Genomic DNA, 15,507 nt, shown 5'->3' with positions numbered 1-15,507 from the left:
AAAAACGAAAAAAAAAATTCTCCCCCCTAAAAAAAATTTAAAAAATGGGTTGTGCAGCATCAAATGGGACGAATTTTAATGAGGAAGAGTTCTTTCAGTCTCTGCCTTCAGAGTCTAGTTTAGAAGTCCTTGAAACTACTCGAAATTCCGGTGTTTTCAAACAAAGATTAGAATTATTAAAGTCAATAACAACAGATATTTCAAACAAAACAGCTCGAGACCTCACAAATATTCCTAAGAAGTCTATTTTAATCATTTGTGAAACATTAAATCCAAAAACTCAAACTGACGCTGTTTGCTCAGTGAATGATTCTATATTAACCGCTAAATGTGCTGAAGCATTTGGTTTTTCTACATTTACACTTATTAATCCGCAGATTACAACAATGCTAACCGCAATTCGAATATTTTTATCAAAAGTTACTGATAATTTAATGATTTTCTATAATGGATTTCATAAGGCATCAAGTGAAAATCCAAATAAATCATTTTTGACGTCTGCTGATCAATTAATTCAGATGAAAATTTTTATAGAATCATTTCATGCTTATAAACTTCCTTCTTCCAATGTTTCATTCTTTGTTGACGTAGATCATACTGATATTGGTCAAATTACAGTTCCAAATAATTTGCCACCGAAATGTGCAATTTTTACGCCAACTTCTAAGGCATTTCTATCATACTTCATATGGAAAGCTCTGAAAGTGAACAAATCAATATCAATTAAAGATCTTATCGATACAATTAACCAACAACTGGAACCACTTGGTGGAAAGATACAAGATTTATGCGGATCAGATATTAATAGGGAATCTCCGTTTATTAACTCATAAATTTGAATGAAAATCAAAAAATTAATTAATTTTTTAACTGGCATTCGTATTCTTAGCAGATTTGATGAGACTCTACCAAATTTAGATCAATTCTTATTTTATTTTTGTGTTTTTATCCTTTAATTTAAAATGATAATTTAATTTTTGAAATTATTTTTGCTCTAACTATAAATGTTAATAAATGAATATTGTTATGTCTATTTTATTGAACTCCGAATATCCGTACAAAGATTTTTGATAATTTTGCATGAAACTTGACGGTTGTGAATGATTCAATTATATCTATTTTGGTACTTTTTAATTTTCCTTAGAAAATCTCTCTATGGAGTTCCGCTCGTACCATGGAAAAAAATAACGAAAATCTCTCTATGGAGTTCGGAATTTGAATTTGAAACGGATGGTTCAATCAAATATATAGTTATGCATGATCAGATTGATAAATTCAAGGAGTATTTAACTCAAAACTCAATATCTCATGATGATGTTTTTCTCGAAATTCCTAATTTAGAGAAAGTTGATTATTTTAATTCTTTTGTAGAGTTATCATTAGTTGAAACTTGTGCCTACTTTGGATCTGTTAATATTTTTTATTTCTTAATTTCTAATCATTATTGTAAAATAACTGAAAAATGTCTTCGCTACTCAGTAATTGGAGGAAATCAAGATATTATCAACGAATGCTTGAAAGAAAATAAAATGAAAATTGTTTGTTTCAGAAGCATTATTAGAACACACAATCATAAATTGCTTGAATATGTTTTAGATAGAGAGATATTCACGCAAGATGATTTATATGGCGAGAATTATCAATCTACTAAAGAATATGATTGGACGGATAAAAAATTTAAACCTATTTATGAAGATATCATCAGATATCAAAACCTTAATGCTGCATTTCTTCTATTCAAAAGGAACAAATATTATATTTTTCCATGGGCTGCTGCATTTCCGCAAACAATAGATATTTTCAAAAACAATACATTTTCTAACAAACTTAATCACGCTGATGGTGGAATTATTCATTTTGCATGTAGGTCACCCAATTCTGATATTTGCAGATTATTACTTGAGTCATACAATCAAATTATAGTTAATGATGATGAAGTTGAATTAGAAGGAGAAATCCATAATGAAGAACGTATTTTACATGGACTTAATATCAATGAAAAAAACAAACATGGAAAAACAGCACTTTGTATTGCAGTAAGAAATGATAATAAAGAAATGATAGAGATTCTTATTTCATATGGTGCAAATGTCAATGAAAAAGATGAAAATGGGAAAACCGCTCTTCATTATGATGCATATAATAATAGTAAAGAAACAGCCGAAGTTCTTATTTCACATGGTGCAAATATTAATGAAAAAGATGAATATGGAGAAACAGCTCTTCATATTGCAGCCCATGAAAATAGAAAAGAAATAGCCGAACTTCTTATTTCACATGGTGCAAATATTAATGAAAAAGATAAATATGGAAAAACAGCTCTTTATTATGCAATAGAAAATAATTGTGAAGAAATAGCCGAACTTCTTATTTCACATGGTGCAATTATCAATGAAAAAGAAAATACTTTTAATCAATCATCATCTGATTATTGACATTGTTCCTCATCTGAGATGAAAATAAATAAAAATAATAATAAAAATAAAATAAACTTTTAAAGAAGGAAATAAGTTTAAAAAGAAAGATTTAGTTAAATAGATATAAAAACATATAAAGATGCAAAAAGAGTACGAATAAGTTGATTTTGATGACAAATATTTTGAGTGCACAAAATATCATGGAATAGATAGCTTAAAGGAACTTCAATGGAATTTACTTTTGCAAACAATCTAACTCTTCGAACAGTTCCATCAAATCCCGGAATACCTTCTTTTATATAATCACCATTCAAACTTTTGTTGCAATACATTCCAATTGCAAAATACCAAAATCCTATTAGTGGTTGTCCATCAAGTAATGAATTCTTATAAGGATTATAAACTAAGCCACCAAAATGAGTATTGGGATCAGGATCATAATAGTCGGCTTGAATTTCGATGGGTTGGTAAGAGGAGGCATTCTTTGATGTAGTGCGATCGGTGTCTAAGTATGGAGGAAGAAGTTGACTCCAAACGTTGAACTTGCGTTTGCTTGGATATTCAAGAATGAAATGAAGAAATCCATCGTCACTCACAAAATTGCTTTCGTTAAGATGTGAAAGGATGGAATATTTACCAGAAACGTTGACTTCGAGAGCTTCACTTTCGTTAGAAAAACATGGATTAATGGTATGATTATGTTCAAAAACGCGTAAATAATACTCATCTTTGTACTTCGCAGCAACAATCTCTCTGTTATAATATACTTTGAGAACTATTTACAAATTATCAATTGATAACTAATAATTTTCATTTGGTAACCTTAAAAATTACAAGGTTGGAACGATATAAAAATTGTAAAGTTTTCAATATTTTTTATAAGATAAGAGCTTAGTTATTGTAAAGTTTTCAATATTTTTTTCTTAGAGTATAGGGTTCTTATTTTTAATATGTGTTCAAACAGATAACTATGGAGTTAGATATTCAGATGACTGGAGTTCAGTAAACTTTGTTCCAGCCACTCTTTCAGGCGATTATGTTTTCCCTAAATTATGCACAACAATTCCTGCCCTTCCTGGTGAAGAGATATATGGAAGTAGCATGTTTTTTCTTTGTAAGGACGCCCTTACATCCATTAGTTTTGAAAAAGGAAGTTTAATTACATCTATTTCAAAATTTTGTTTTGCAAATTCTTCTCTTGAAACTGTAGATATGAGTGAGTGCACCAAACTTACATTTTTAAACTATGCAATATTTCATAAATGCAAGTACCTCCGATCCGTTCAACTCCCACCAAATTTGTTAAGAATTGGTTCTGCTTGCTTCCAAGATACAACAAGTTTGACAAAAATTGATTTACCTAATTCTGTGACAACCATTGACGGATGGACTAGTATTGGAAGAGTTTTTGGTAATAGTGCTCTGAGTCAAATAAACATAAATGTCGATTCTAATTTGAATTATCTTGGAGGAGATGCTTTCACTAGCTGTAAATTAACTTTCTTTTTTATCCCATGGAAATTAACCAAACTTGAAGCCTCGTGTTTTGCAGGTTGTCCATTGAATGAAATAGTTATTGATGAGAGAAATACTGCCTTCAAGACAGACGGAAAGATTATTTATACTGGCACCAACAACAATACTTTATTATTCATTTCATCTACAAAAACCGGATCCTATACTGTTCCTTCATATGTTAGCACTGTTGGAACTGCTGCTATCAGAGGTGGAAAACTTAGTGAAATCATTATGCCTGAAAATGTGAAAACTCTAAATGCTTGGTGCCTTTCAGGAAATCCTATTACTACATTTACATTCCCAAGTGGAGTTACAACAGTACCAGGATCAATGTTTTATGGATGCGAAAATCTGATAACAGTTTACTTCACTAATAAAATCACTAAAATTTTGTATAGAGCATTTTATAATTGCGTACTTCTAAAAAATGTTGAATTACCATCAAACCTAACAGAGCTAGGAAGCGAAGCTTTCTATAACTGCATATCATTGAAAAGTATTTCATTGCCGGAAAGTTTAGAGACACTTGGAGATGGAGTTTTCTTATTGACTAGGGGTCTCACTATTAGCTTGCAGAATCCAAATTTAGTTATTGATGATTTTACGATGTATAGAGATAACAATCAGACTTTATTTACTTACTTGGGCTCCAACCAAAACTATAACATCACTGTTAAATCAAGCTGCACGCTTATTGCGCCTAAAACATTTTTGCAGAAAAAGCTTCAAAATGTCTACTTCAGTAACAATGAAAATATGACTATTGGTGCTTATGCTTTCGATTCTTCATTAATAAAATCAATTGTCATGCCACCAGGTTTGAACACCATTGAATCATATGCCCTCCAAAATTGTAAGATTCTTGAGAATGTCACATTCCTTGGTAACCAATTAAAGTCAATTCCAGAATATTGTTTTTATAAGAACTCAAATCTAAAATATATAAAATTACCCACATCAATTGAAAGCATAGGTAACTATGCATTCCAAGAGTGTCCTCTGCTTGGTGATATCGGAATCTCGTCGCTGAATTTATTGACGTCTATTGGTATTTCGGCGTTCAAATCAAGTGGTCTCACAACTGCAAATCTTTCTCCATCTGTTAGGACTATAGGTTCAAGTGCTTTCAGTGGAAGCAGTATCACTAGCTTAACAATTAGCTGTGATATCCCTCAGTATATGTGCCAGTTTTGCACATCTTTAACTACACTAGAAATGCAGGCAGGAATTGTAGAGATCAATATTTATGCTTTCAGTGGTTGCACTTCATTAATTGGATTTACTATTCCTACTAATTTGCAGACTATTGGAAGTTTCTCTTTCCAAAACTGTGAAGTTCTTGAAAATGTAAATATGGCAACAAATGGAAATCTCAACAGTGTTGCTGGAGGAAGCTTCCAAGGATGCTATAAACTCAAAGAGATCCATCTTTCTCCAATGGAAGAAAATTTTTCATTTTATAATGGTGCTTTGATGAATTTCAATCAAACACAATTAATTGTCTTCATTCCATACAGTGATATCAAAAACTTTGTTGTACCTAGTGAGATGGAAGTTATTGGTAGTAATGCATTCATGGGAAGTCCAAAACTCATGCGTGTATTCTTCAGTGGAAATAGAATCAATAGAATCAACTACCAAGCATTCAAAGATTGTAGTAATCTTAACCTTGTGTTTTTTGCATCATCTAAGATTGAAGTTACATTTGGAACAGAAGTTTTCTTAGGTTGCAATAATTTGAAGAAATGTGGATCATTCTCAGTTCCACCCTCAGTTAAAACAACTCTTTTGGAACAAGGAATTCCGAGTATTGCTTTTAAAGATGACTGCGAAACATCAGTTACTTGCAAGATTCGGCCCGATTTCAAGATATCATCTGCATATTTATTCCCATTTATAACTATGAATGTATAAACATTATTTTATATATTAATAATTTAAATATTTAAATGTTCGATTTTAATGTAAGAATTGATTGTCGCATTTTCTGCAAAGCTATTAATAATTGACATCTAGTAATATCATCTATAAATTTTCACATATATCATATAAAATTCATAACAATTTGAGATCATTAATATAATTTCGTTATTTGTTCGAATTTTCATAAATGTTGATATGAAATATTATCTCAGCAATATCATTGTTTATTAAAATTTTGGAATAATGAAAAGCTATGTTTAAATTTGAATTAATTGTAAAGAAGGAAATAAGTTTAAAAAGAAAGATTTAGTTAAGTAGATATAAAAACATATAAAGATGCAAATAGAGTACGAATAAGTTGATTTTGATGACAAATATTTTGAGTGCACAAAATATCATGGAATAGATAGCTTAAAGGAACTTCAATGGAATTTACTTTTGCAAACAATCTAACTCTTGGAACTGGCCCTGTAAATCCTGGGAATCCTCTAGTTATATAATCACCAGCCAATTCTTCATTACAATACATTCCAATTGCAAACCACCAATCTCCTATTTGTGGTTGGCCATCTAGAAGAGATTGCTTGTAACGGTTTTTAACGAGCCCGCCGAAATGGAATGTAATATTAGGATCAGGATGGTCAGCTTGAATTTCGATGGGTTGGTAGGAGGAGGCATTCTTTGATGTAGTGCGATCGGTGTCTAAGTATGGAGAAAGAAGTTGACTCCAAACGTTGAACTTGCGTTTGCTTGGATATTCAAGAATAAAGTGAAGAAATCCATCGTCACTCACAAATTTGCTTTCGTTAAGATGTGAAAGGATGGAATATTTACCAGAAACGTTGACTTCAAGAGCTTCACTTTCGTTAGAAAAACATGGACTAATGGTATGATTGTGTTCGAAAACGCGTAAATAATACTCGTCCCTGTACTTCGCTGCAACAATCTCTCTGTTATAATATACTTTGAGAACTATTTATGAAATTTCTTATGTCACTTTTTTGAGCAATTTTCAAAAAAAATTTATAAACTATTGAAATTTGAGATTTTTATCACTGAAGAAGCCCACAATTGAATGATAGAGGGTCAAAAACTGTGTATTAGCTTCAATAATGCTGAAAAGAATATGAATGTATCTCGGATGGTCTCCAATTTTAAAATTTTTTATAAAATGAATAAGCTAAATCTTGTACTATCTAAATAAATCATATTTTAATATATCAAATGCATTTTAACATATAATGTGGCATACAGCCTCGAATTAAAACCTACTTTTACCACCCACCACAAGAGAAAAATAAGAAATATCTATAAATAACTGTTAAAATTTGAGTTGACAGGGAAATTTATTTTCTAATAATGGCTACACAAACACGTATGACGAGCACAAGCTCCATTTTGCTGTTTTTTTTTCACCGATTGAGCCCTATTCAACGATCATCTAATAACTACTTCCCTATTATATCAATGATATAAAAACATCATCACGTGAATGTAGTGAAGAAATTGAGTATAAATAATAAGTATCAAACAATAATTATTTTTAGATATAGTAATTATCATGTTATATTAAGATGATTGATTCTCATTGTCGAAATAAAACTAATGCTGCGCCAATTTATGATAGATTATCGTCAAATCATCAGCGATTCTTACAAAAGATTTTGAATGAAAATTAGGTGGCGGAAAGTATCATATAACACATATTTTCCCATTTTCATTCTTATATATATGCTTAACTGGCCCCACATAGAATGTACAATATATCATGCTCTTCAACTTCCTGATAAAGTTGATGGACATAGAGAATGGTACGTTCCAAATGATTTTTTTGTTGAATCTTTTCATATTAGAGAAAGAACTCCGTATCCTAACAACTCAATCTTTATATTTGGACAGTTTTCAAACAACTTTGACCCTTCTTACGTCTATCAACGAAATTCATGGTTCAATGGATCCATAGCACATCTTAAAAACGTAATTGTTACGCCATGTTCGACACCAATGGACCATAATACGCTATATTTATTTGCCTATCCCTTTAGATACGATTCAATCTGGGGAATTCCTAAAGGAAAAGTAAAATACGAATACGAATGTGCCATATGTCTTGGGCATGGAGCTGTCAAGCGATATTATGGACACTTTTTCTTTGATTTTCTTGACCCACTTGTAATATTTCCACAAGAAATTGTCAAAAAGTCAGTTTTATTAAATGTACCGAATTACACTCACGGAGATGCTACCAAATTCCTCAAAGCATTAGGAATTGAAGACTGGCAAATTAAATATCACGATGGAAACTTTTCATTTGTCCATGATTACTATTGCTGTTACGCTCCAGTTCCTGGTATATGGCATTTATCATCTACGATCGAAAGAGTTTCCAATGCGTTGAAAAAATTTTATAATACTTCAGAAATTAAACCGACAAGATACGTATTAGCCAATCGAAAGAAATATAGATACTTTACTAATTTTAACGCACTAACCAATGCCGTTAAAAAACAATTTCCTGAGCATAATTGGGAAATTATTGAAGACGGAATATCAGTAGAAGAGTCAGCAAAGCAGTACAGTACAATCCTCTTCATGTATACTATTACAGGATCTAATTTATGCCGCCTTTATTTCATGAATGCAGGCGGATTAGTTGTTGATGCACAAGGAGACTACAATGACTATGCGATGCAGTCAATTGCACTTGTTAACAGATTTAAGATAGTTGTTTATAGAATGAAAGGAGTTATTCATGATAAAACCAAAAAAGTTTATGTGAACATTACGGAAGCTATCCATTATATAGATTTTGGACTTCAAAAGCTGAAAGAATGATGTTTGTTTATATATGTGTTTGTATATTAATAAAAATTTCTATCATTGAAATCATATCGATATTTAAAAGATGTAATCTTAATGATAACTGTATAAATATGCAATGCAAGTGATTTATCAAATGATCCTCCTATCAAATGGTATTTTGAAATTTTGTCAATACTTTAATTGAGGAGTTATTGAATTTTACTATGAAGGATCAATAAGACATGCACTATACAGTTGTATTTTATTTTCCTTAGTCATAAAAGTAATAGATCTTTTTGAGTAGTATATAATGCGGGTTTTGTGACTTTTTTTGTAAACGTAAGAATTCATACAATATCGAGTGATTTTGTATCATTTTTTTTAACATATGAAGTAAAAAATGTATGATTCTTACGGTTTTTATTCTTACGTTTTTGAATAAATCAAGATTTAAAAAATTTTCAAAATTGTAAGACATTTACACTAAACCCATACATAATGAAATAAAAAAAAATAAAAAAAATAAAAAAATAAACTTTAAAAATTCATGTCTTACATTTTTGAATAATTTATTTTTTTTAATTTGTATGAAAATGAGTGTCAAAACTAACAACGTTAAAAAATTGGGATTCACAAATGAGGAAATAAAGGATATATTAGAGGAAGCGGGTTATGAGGTTAGTAAATATTATTTAAGAAATTGTCAAAAATTCGCGGAGTTTTTAAATGAGTTTGATTATGATAGAAAAATGAATAAAGATGATGTTATAAATTTCTTATATCCCACATCTGAAGAAGAAAAACCTAAAGAACCTGATGTTTTCCCTGAATATTATGAAGAACGGATTAAAGATGATGAATATGATGAAATTGAAAGACTGGAAAAAATAAGAGATGAAATAGATGAAAAAATTAAGGAATTAAGAGAAGTTGAAAAATATAATGAAAATGAAGTAGAGGGTTTAATGAATATCCCAGCTTCAGAATCAGCAGTTCAAAAATCTCATGAAGAAAGATATAAAAATTATGTCTCAGAATCAACACAAAATTTATTAGATGGTGAAATAGACGAAACACTTTCAGAAGAAGGTACTAAATTTATTCATAAACATAAGTTACAATTTATTGACGATGGAGATTATCCATGTATATTACTTTCACCTCCTCTTGATTCTGAAAAATTCAAAAAAGCACTGAAAAATGTAACATATGCAACAAATACGATTAAGAAAGAAGACCATGATATTTACACAAATTATTATTTAAATAAATGCACAGGTGTTGATAAAGTTTTTGATTTGTTAGATAAAATATCAAAAGAAACAATTGGTACATATAAAATTTTATGCGATTGTGGTTTCATTATTGAAGATACCAATAATGTTTCATATGAAAGAACAGCACCGAAGGAAGATGAAGTTGAAAGGTCTATACCATTCATTATTAAGAACATAAAAGATATGAAAACTATAAGCATTATATTTATTCATTTATTTCAGAAAAAATGGAAGCAACCCATAAAACATCATCTCATCATTTTATAGCTATTCATACATTCCTTTTCAAAGTTGTGAAATTAAATAAGACAGGAATTAGATTTAATGTATCAGGGTACGCATTCTTGAGTAAATTAAAATGTATTCGTCACGTCGCGATGATAAAAATTTATGTGTTCTTAATTCATTTTATGGACTTTAGCCCCGGACTTTAAAAAAATAAACTTTATTTTTATTTATTTTTTAATTTTTATTCTTACATAAATGAACAAAAACGGAACAGCTAAAATGAATGATAATCAAATTAGAGCAGAAGGTAGAAGGTTATTTAAACGCTTCTATAACATTCCTGATGGTGTTAATCCTAAAACTCGTAGAAGCTATTTAAATGAAGCAATAGATGCATATGAAGGGTTTGACATTTCATCAGAAAGTGAGAGGTTAGCAAGAATGTTAAACGTTAATATTGATTTTTATTATTGTGACCCTCAACCAGAAGACGTAGACATTAACAAGGTAGACTTTCCATTAGTGGAATCAATAATGATAGATCCAGAATTTGAAACAGTAAATATTTTATTAACACAGAGTCCATGTGGAAAACTTCACGCTGACAGAATAACAGACGTTGAAGCACTCACCGGCTATAAAGTTTGTCCATATTGCAAAGAAGAAGTTTATTCTATCCGTGATGATCCAGAAAGGAAAAACCAAAGAAGATTTTTAAAACATTGTGAGAAATGTAAAGAAAATAATGGAAGATTAATTCAAGACGTTCAATTGCAAAACACACAACAACCATATGCACCACATATCACGAAACAGAAGATATATCAATGGCTATTAGCACATAATTTGCAGGAATATTATAAACCAACAAGATATTATATTACTTTTGACTTCGAAACATTAGAGACTAAAGAAGAACTTCAACTTTCTGAATGTGCAACTTTGAACGCTTACTTAAAACCATTTATGGTATCATCAACTGTCAAAATAAAGCCGCAAAGCGGCGAGGTCGTAGACCGTGATAAAACATTTACGAGGAATTTTTGCTTAACTTCGAGTGATTCTTTTATTTCTGATTGGATTGAGTTTTTATTTTCAACCTGTTCATTAGTTGCTAAATCAAATATTGAACAATATGAAGAATTAATGAAGCCGCAAACGGACCAAACGGCGGGGACTTTGTCTCATACATTAAATGAGAAACAAAAGGAAGCATTTAAAGAACTTCTAGATGAAGAATTTAATAAAGTGAATATCATAGGTTTTAATTCGGGAAAGTTTGATTTAAATTTAATTCTTCGTGATTTAAACACTGCAAAATGGAAAATAAAATCAATGCTGGGTTCATCTCTCAATTTAAGCAAATCATTGTAAAGAAAACAAACTGTCCATATGAATTAAGATTTATTGACATCAGAAATTATATAGCGGGTGGGACATTAGACCAATTCACTCAAGATTTCGGAAACAATAAATCACGTGTTAAATCCTTTTTCCCTTATCAATTCATCACGTGGGAAAATTACGAAGATGAATTATATAAAAAGGAACCATTCACGAAAGATTCATTTTATTCAGCATTAACTCAAGAAACAATATCCGATTCAGATTATCAAATATATCTCAATGATGCTAAAAATTTTGAAGAATAGATTAGAATATTTTATTCATTATTGCAATAAAGACGTTGAAATTATGATTGACCCAATTGATAAAATTATTGAAGAAACATTTGTTTATAAAATTGACATGCTTCATAATCTTTCTTTATCATCGAATGCATCAATGATTCGTTACGCGTTAGCATATAAGAACTTCAATCCTAACGAAACATATCCAGAAGAAGAAAATGTGGAATCAAGTTTTGAATTAACGAAAAAGTATTGGAAATATAAAATTGAATCATATAAGAAACAAGATGAAAAAGCAGAAAGGGATACTAAAAAAATGTTTCAATGGATGACTATCAATACTATCACGATTTAATCCTTTCATCTAAATGCAAAATGTGTGGTAAAGCGTTTACATATGCTAATAAACCAACATTGGATAGAATCGATAATGAAAAACCACATACCAAAGAAAATTGTCAGTTAATGTGTTGTTATTGCAATGTCGTAAAATCAAATAAAGATGAAGATGTTCAACGTTTAAGAATCAATTTAAGAAATTATGCATTAAAAAATAATTTACCAATGACTTTAGATTCAGTTGAAGCTTATCACATTCTCCGTAATGGAATTACTGGTGGTCTATCAAATGTTCAACATCGTGTTAATCTTAAAGGAATCACGCACATTAATAAACTTTCATATAATCCAGAAACTAAAACTGTATCAAATGAGGACACCACCAACATTATGACTCATTTCGTTGGAGTTGACTTTAATTCATTATATCCTTCATCATTTTCATCTAATCCTCATGATTTCATTCAATATACTGACCATAAAATGTATATGCCGGGAAGATTGAATGGTGTTATCATTTGTGATACAGCAACAAAGAAAGCAAAAGCACTGGGAATTATTAGAAAGAAAAATACTTTATTCGTGGCTGAAGTAAAGGGTCACATTGATGAAAAATACATTAATGATTACATAAACTTTTTACCAATAATAAGAAACTTAGATATTATCACAGATGAAAAAACAATTGGCAGTTTTATGTATAATTACATGAAATCAAACAATCTACCAGTTGACCAGAAACAGAGAAAATTAACTCAGTTAGCATCAACACACAACCAATATCAACCATTTTCTTCTTATTATCTTTGGTATCTAATAGACAGATTTCATTTTATCATTGATGATATTCAATCAATTTTAACATTTACGAAAAACACTTGCTTTAATGAATTTGCGAACGAATTTATGAACGAAAGACAAAAGGCTGAATTAGAAGGAAATAAAGGAAAAAGTTTATTTTGCAAGATTTCACTTAATGGATCATATGGTTACGATGCAATGAATACACAAAATTACGCAAAGACTAAAATAATGAATGCACAGAAGGCACGCGTTGCATGTATGTCAAATAAGTTTAAAAACATAAGAGAAATAGGTGAAGATACGTATCAAGTGATGCTTAAAGATAGATTTTATAGATGTGATACATGTTTACAAGAGGCATTCTTCACTTTAGATAACGCAAAATACTGGTATTTGGTTTTCATTTATGATTTTATGTATAAATGCATGAATGTTAATCGTTTTCATTTCATTGAAGGTGATACTGATTCATCTTATTGGGCAATCGCTGGCGACCCAAATCTTCCTAACACTCAAGCATTTCAAGCAATTGTTACTGATAAACAATTTTATGATAAAAACATTTACAAATTCGCACCTTTTGATTTCTTTTGTTTTAATGAGAAATTTAAACCTAAATTAAAGAATAAAGCTGAAGAAAAAGCACATGAGAAGAAGTTATTGGGTTTAGCAATTGAGAAACAAGGTGATAACATGGTTGCTTTATGCCCAAGTGTTATACATCATTCAACGGTTCAATTGATGGAAGTGATTTTAAAAAGATTGCACAAAAAATGAAAGGAGTTAGTTTACGACAAAATAAACAATTAACACCTAAAAATTATTTGGATATAATAAATGATAAAGTGATATTTGATGGTCAGAATATTAATTTACAACTTAAAAATGGGTCAATGACTCGCTTAACAATTGGTAAGACTGCATTAACAGGAGCACACACTAAGGCTGTGTGTTGTGAAAATGGATGTTGTATGCCATTTATTTAATAAAATGCCACAGAAGAGACAAAAGGAACCGTTAATGATGTTTTTGATACTATGATTCAAAGAGGTGGGCACCCTTAAAACATTTATTTTATTTTTATATAAATGGATAACTCAGATTTAGAAAATTTAATTGATGATTTAGTACTTAATCAAAAATTTCTTAGTTATTATGAATTAAAATCATATCTCCAAAAATATAATAATAATATAACGGGTGATGATATGGAATATTATTATCCATATTATAAAAATGAAATTTTGAAATATCATATAAAATTTTCTAAATTAAAGACAAAATTAAAAATAATGAATATTCAAAGGGAAAAACTAAATCACAACTTAAACAATTGAAAGATTTCAAAAATAAAGTATTAACAGAAGAAGATATTGATGAATTATATAAATTATATAATCCTGAGCCGCAAAAGCAAAAGGAGCAAAAACAAAAGGTGCAAAACGCCCAGGTCCTTCAGACCATAAATGAAGCACAAGCTTTAATTTATGATTCATTAGTTAAACCATATTCAGCCCGACTTTTAAATGAAGATCAACTTTTGGAATTCATCCTTCAACATAAACTCGAAGCGGGAAAGTATATTAAACCTTTATATACAGCATATTTAAAACAAATGAATAGAATACATCCAGAATTAATGAAGGAAGGAATGAATTCCAAAACTTCATCATCCAAAATCAAAGCAGATAAAATTAAACCACTTGCAACACCAAAACCTCTAACGACAGTACCTGCAACACCAAAACCGCCTCCTCCTTCAGTTAATCCTTCATCATTCACTTTATTATATCCATTTCAAACATTAAAGAAACAAAAAGATTTTAAAAAGGATTTCAAGATATTAAATAAACCAATTGACCCAAAAATTCAACCGTTAAAGGAAAAATTTAGTCGCCCTTCATTTGCACCATATCCATATTCATATGAAATCGATCATTTAGAATATTCAAAAGGAAACGTTACTTATTTATTTGCCATTAACATTAACACCAGATATTTATATTGCATTCCGGTGAAAGGGAAAACAGAACAGGAAACAAGAAGAGCTATTCAATACTTACTAGATCATGAAAGAGTAGATAATAGGGGTGATGGTGATAAAGGATTTCAGGCAGCTATGACTCATTATTTCCCACAAATTAATTTTTACTTTTCATCCTCTCCATATACGTTTCATAATAAAATAGTTGATGCGGTAATGAGAACTCTTAGAGATGCGTTAGGGGTTAACGGTCAGATATACTGGGATGGAAATCATGACTCCATCATACAGCAGTTAGTATATTATTACAATAATACATGGCATAGAACAATAAACATGAAACCGTGGAAATGAAAAATGATATTTCAAAAGAATGGGAATATATTAGAAAGCAAATGGAAAGGTTGAATGATGTTAAACGTGAACAAATTAATTCGGGGCTCATGAATTTTAAACAAGGGGATAAAGTTTTGATTCATCTCGATTATGGAAAAACTGATAAATCAATGACAAAAAGAAGACGAAGATTTGACACAATAGCTGAATTTGTTAGATATATTAACGGCAATGCATTAGTTGAGTTA

General features: G+C 30.1%; 6 protein-coding genes and 1 pseudogene across 7 annotated transcripts, besides 1 other annotated feature; all 7 read left to right on the top strand.

The window, feature by feature from the left end:
- Window positions 1–44: 44 nt before the first annotated feature.
- On the top strand, window positions 45–982 carry TVAGG3_0429440 (uncharacterized protein; the record flags this gene model as incomplete). Its single annotated transcript, XM_001311305.1, has 1 exon — window positions 45–833. The coding sequence occupies one exon, from the start codon at window positions 45–47 to the stop codon at window positions 831–833; it is 789 nt and encodes a 262-aa protein (XP_001311306.1).
- Window positions 983–1,253: 271 nt separating this feature from the next.
- TVAGG3_0429430 (proteasome regulatory particle assembly) lies at window positions 1,254–2,435 on the top strand (the record flags this gene model as incomplete). The annotated part of the gene is made up of 1 exon (XM_001311306.1): window positions 1,254–2,435. The coding sequence occupies one exon, from the start codon at window positions 1,254–1,256 to the stop codon at window positions 2,433–2,435; it is 1,182 nt and encodes a 393-aa protein (XP_001311307.1).
- A 113-nt stretch (window positions 2,436–2,548) lies between these two features.
- Window positions 2,549–5,849, top strand: TVAGG3_0429420 (surface antigen family; the record flags this gene model as incomplete). The annotated part of the gene is made up of 1 exon (XM_001311307.1): window positions 3,630–5,849. The coding sequence occupies one exon, from the start codon at window positions 3,630–3,632 to the stop codon at window positions 5,847–5,849; it is 2,220 nt and encodes a 739-aa protein (XP_001311308.1).
- A 1,509-nt stretch (window positions 5,850–7,358) lies between these two features.
- TVAGG3_0429410 (glycosyltransferase family) lies at window positions 7,359–8,999 on the top strand (the record flags this gene model as incomplete). The annotated part of the gene is made up of 1 exon (XM_001311308.2): window positions 7,590–8,693. The coding sequence occupies one exon, from the start codon at window positions 7,590–7,592 to the stop codon at window positions 8,691–8,693; it is 1,104 nt and encodes a 367-aa protein (XP_001311309.1).
- A 156-nt stretch (window positions 9,000–9,155) lies between these two features.
- Window positions 9,156–15,507: part of a mobile genetic element that runs on past the window's edge.
- TVAGG3_0429390 (uncharacterized protein) lies at window positions 10,421–11,539 on the top strand (the record flags this gene model as incomplete). Its single annotated transcript, XM_051233730.1, has 1 exon — window positions 10,421–11,539. One exon carries the CDS (start codon window positions 10,421–10,423, stop codon window positions 11,537–11,539), a length of 1,119 nt encoding a protein of 372 aa, XP_051103460.1.
- On the top strand, window positions 12,361–13,328 carry TVAGG3_0429380 (DNA/RNA polymerases family; the record flags this gene model as incomplete). Its single annotated transcript, XM_051233729.1, has 1 exon — window positions 12,361–13,328. A coding segment is annotated over one exon (968 nt), but the record flags the coding sequence as incomplete, so codon positions are not given.
- TVAGG3_0429370 lies at window positions 14,028–15,159 on the top strand (annotated as a pseudogene). Its single transcript has one exon. A coding segment is annotated over exon 1 (1,132 nt).

This window comes from Trichomonas vaginalis, chromosome V, assembly GCF_026262505.1.
Source record: "Trichomonas vaginalis G3 chromosome V, whole genome shotgun sequence".
Taxonomy (NCBI): domain Eukaryota; phylum Parabasalia; order Trichomonadida; family Trichomonadidae; genus Trichomonas; species Trichomonas vaginalis.
The sequence above is the reverse complement of the archived record's forward strand: the minus strand, read 5'-3'. Positions and strand labels throughout refer to the sequence as shown.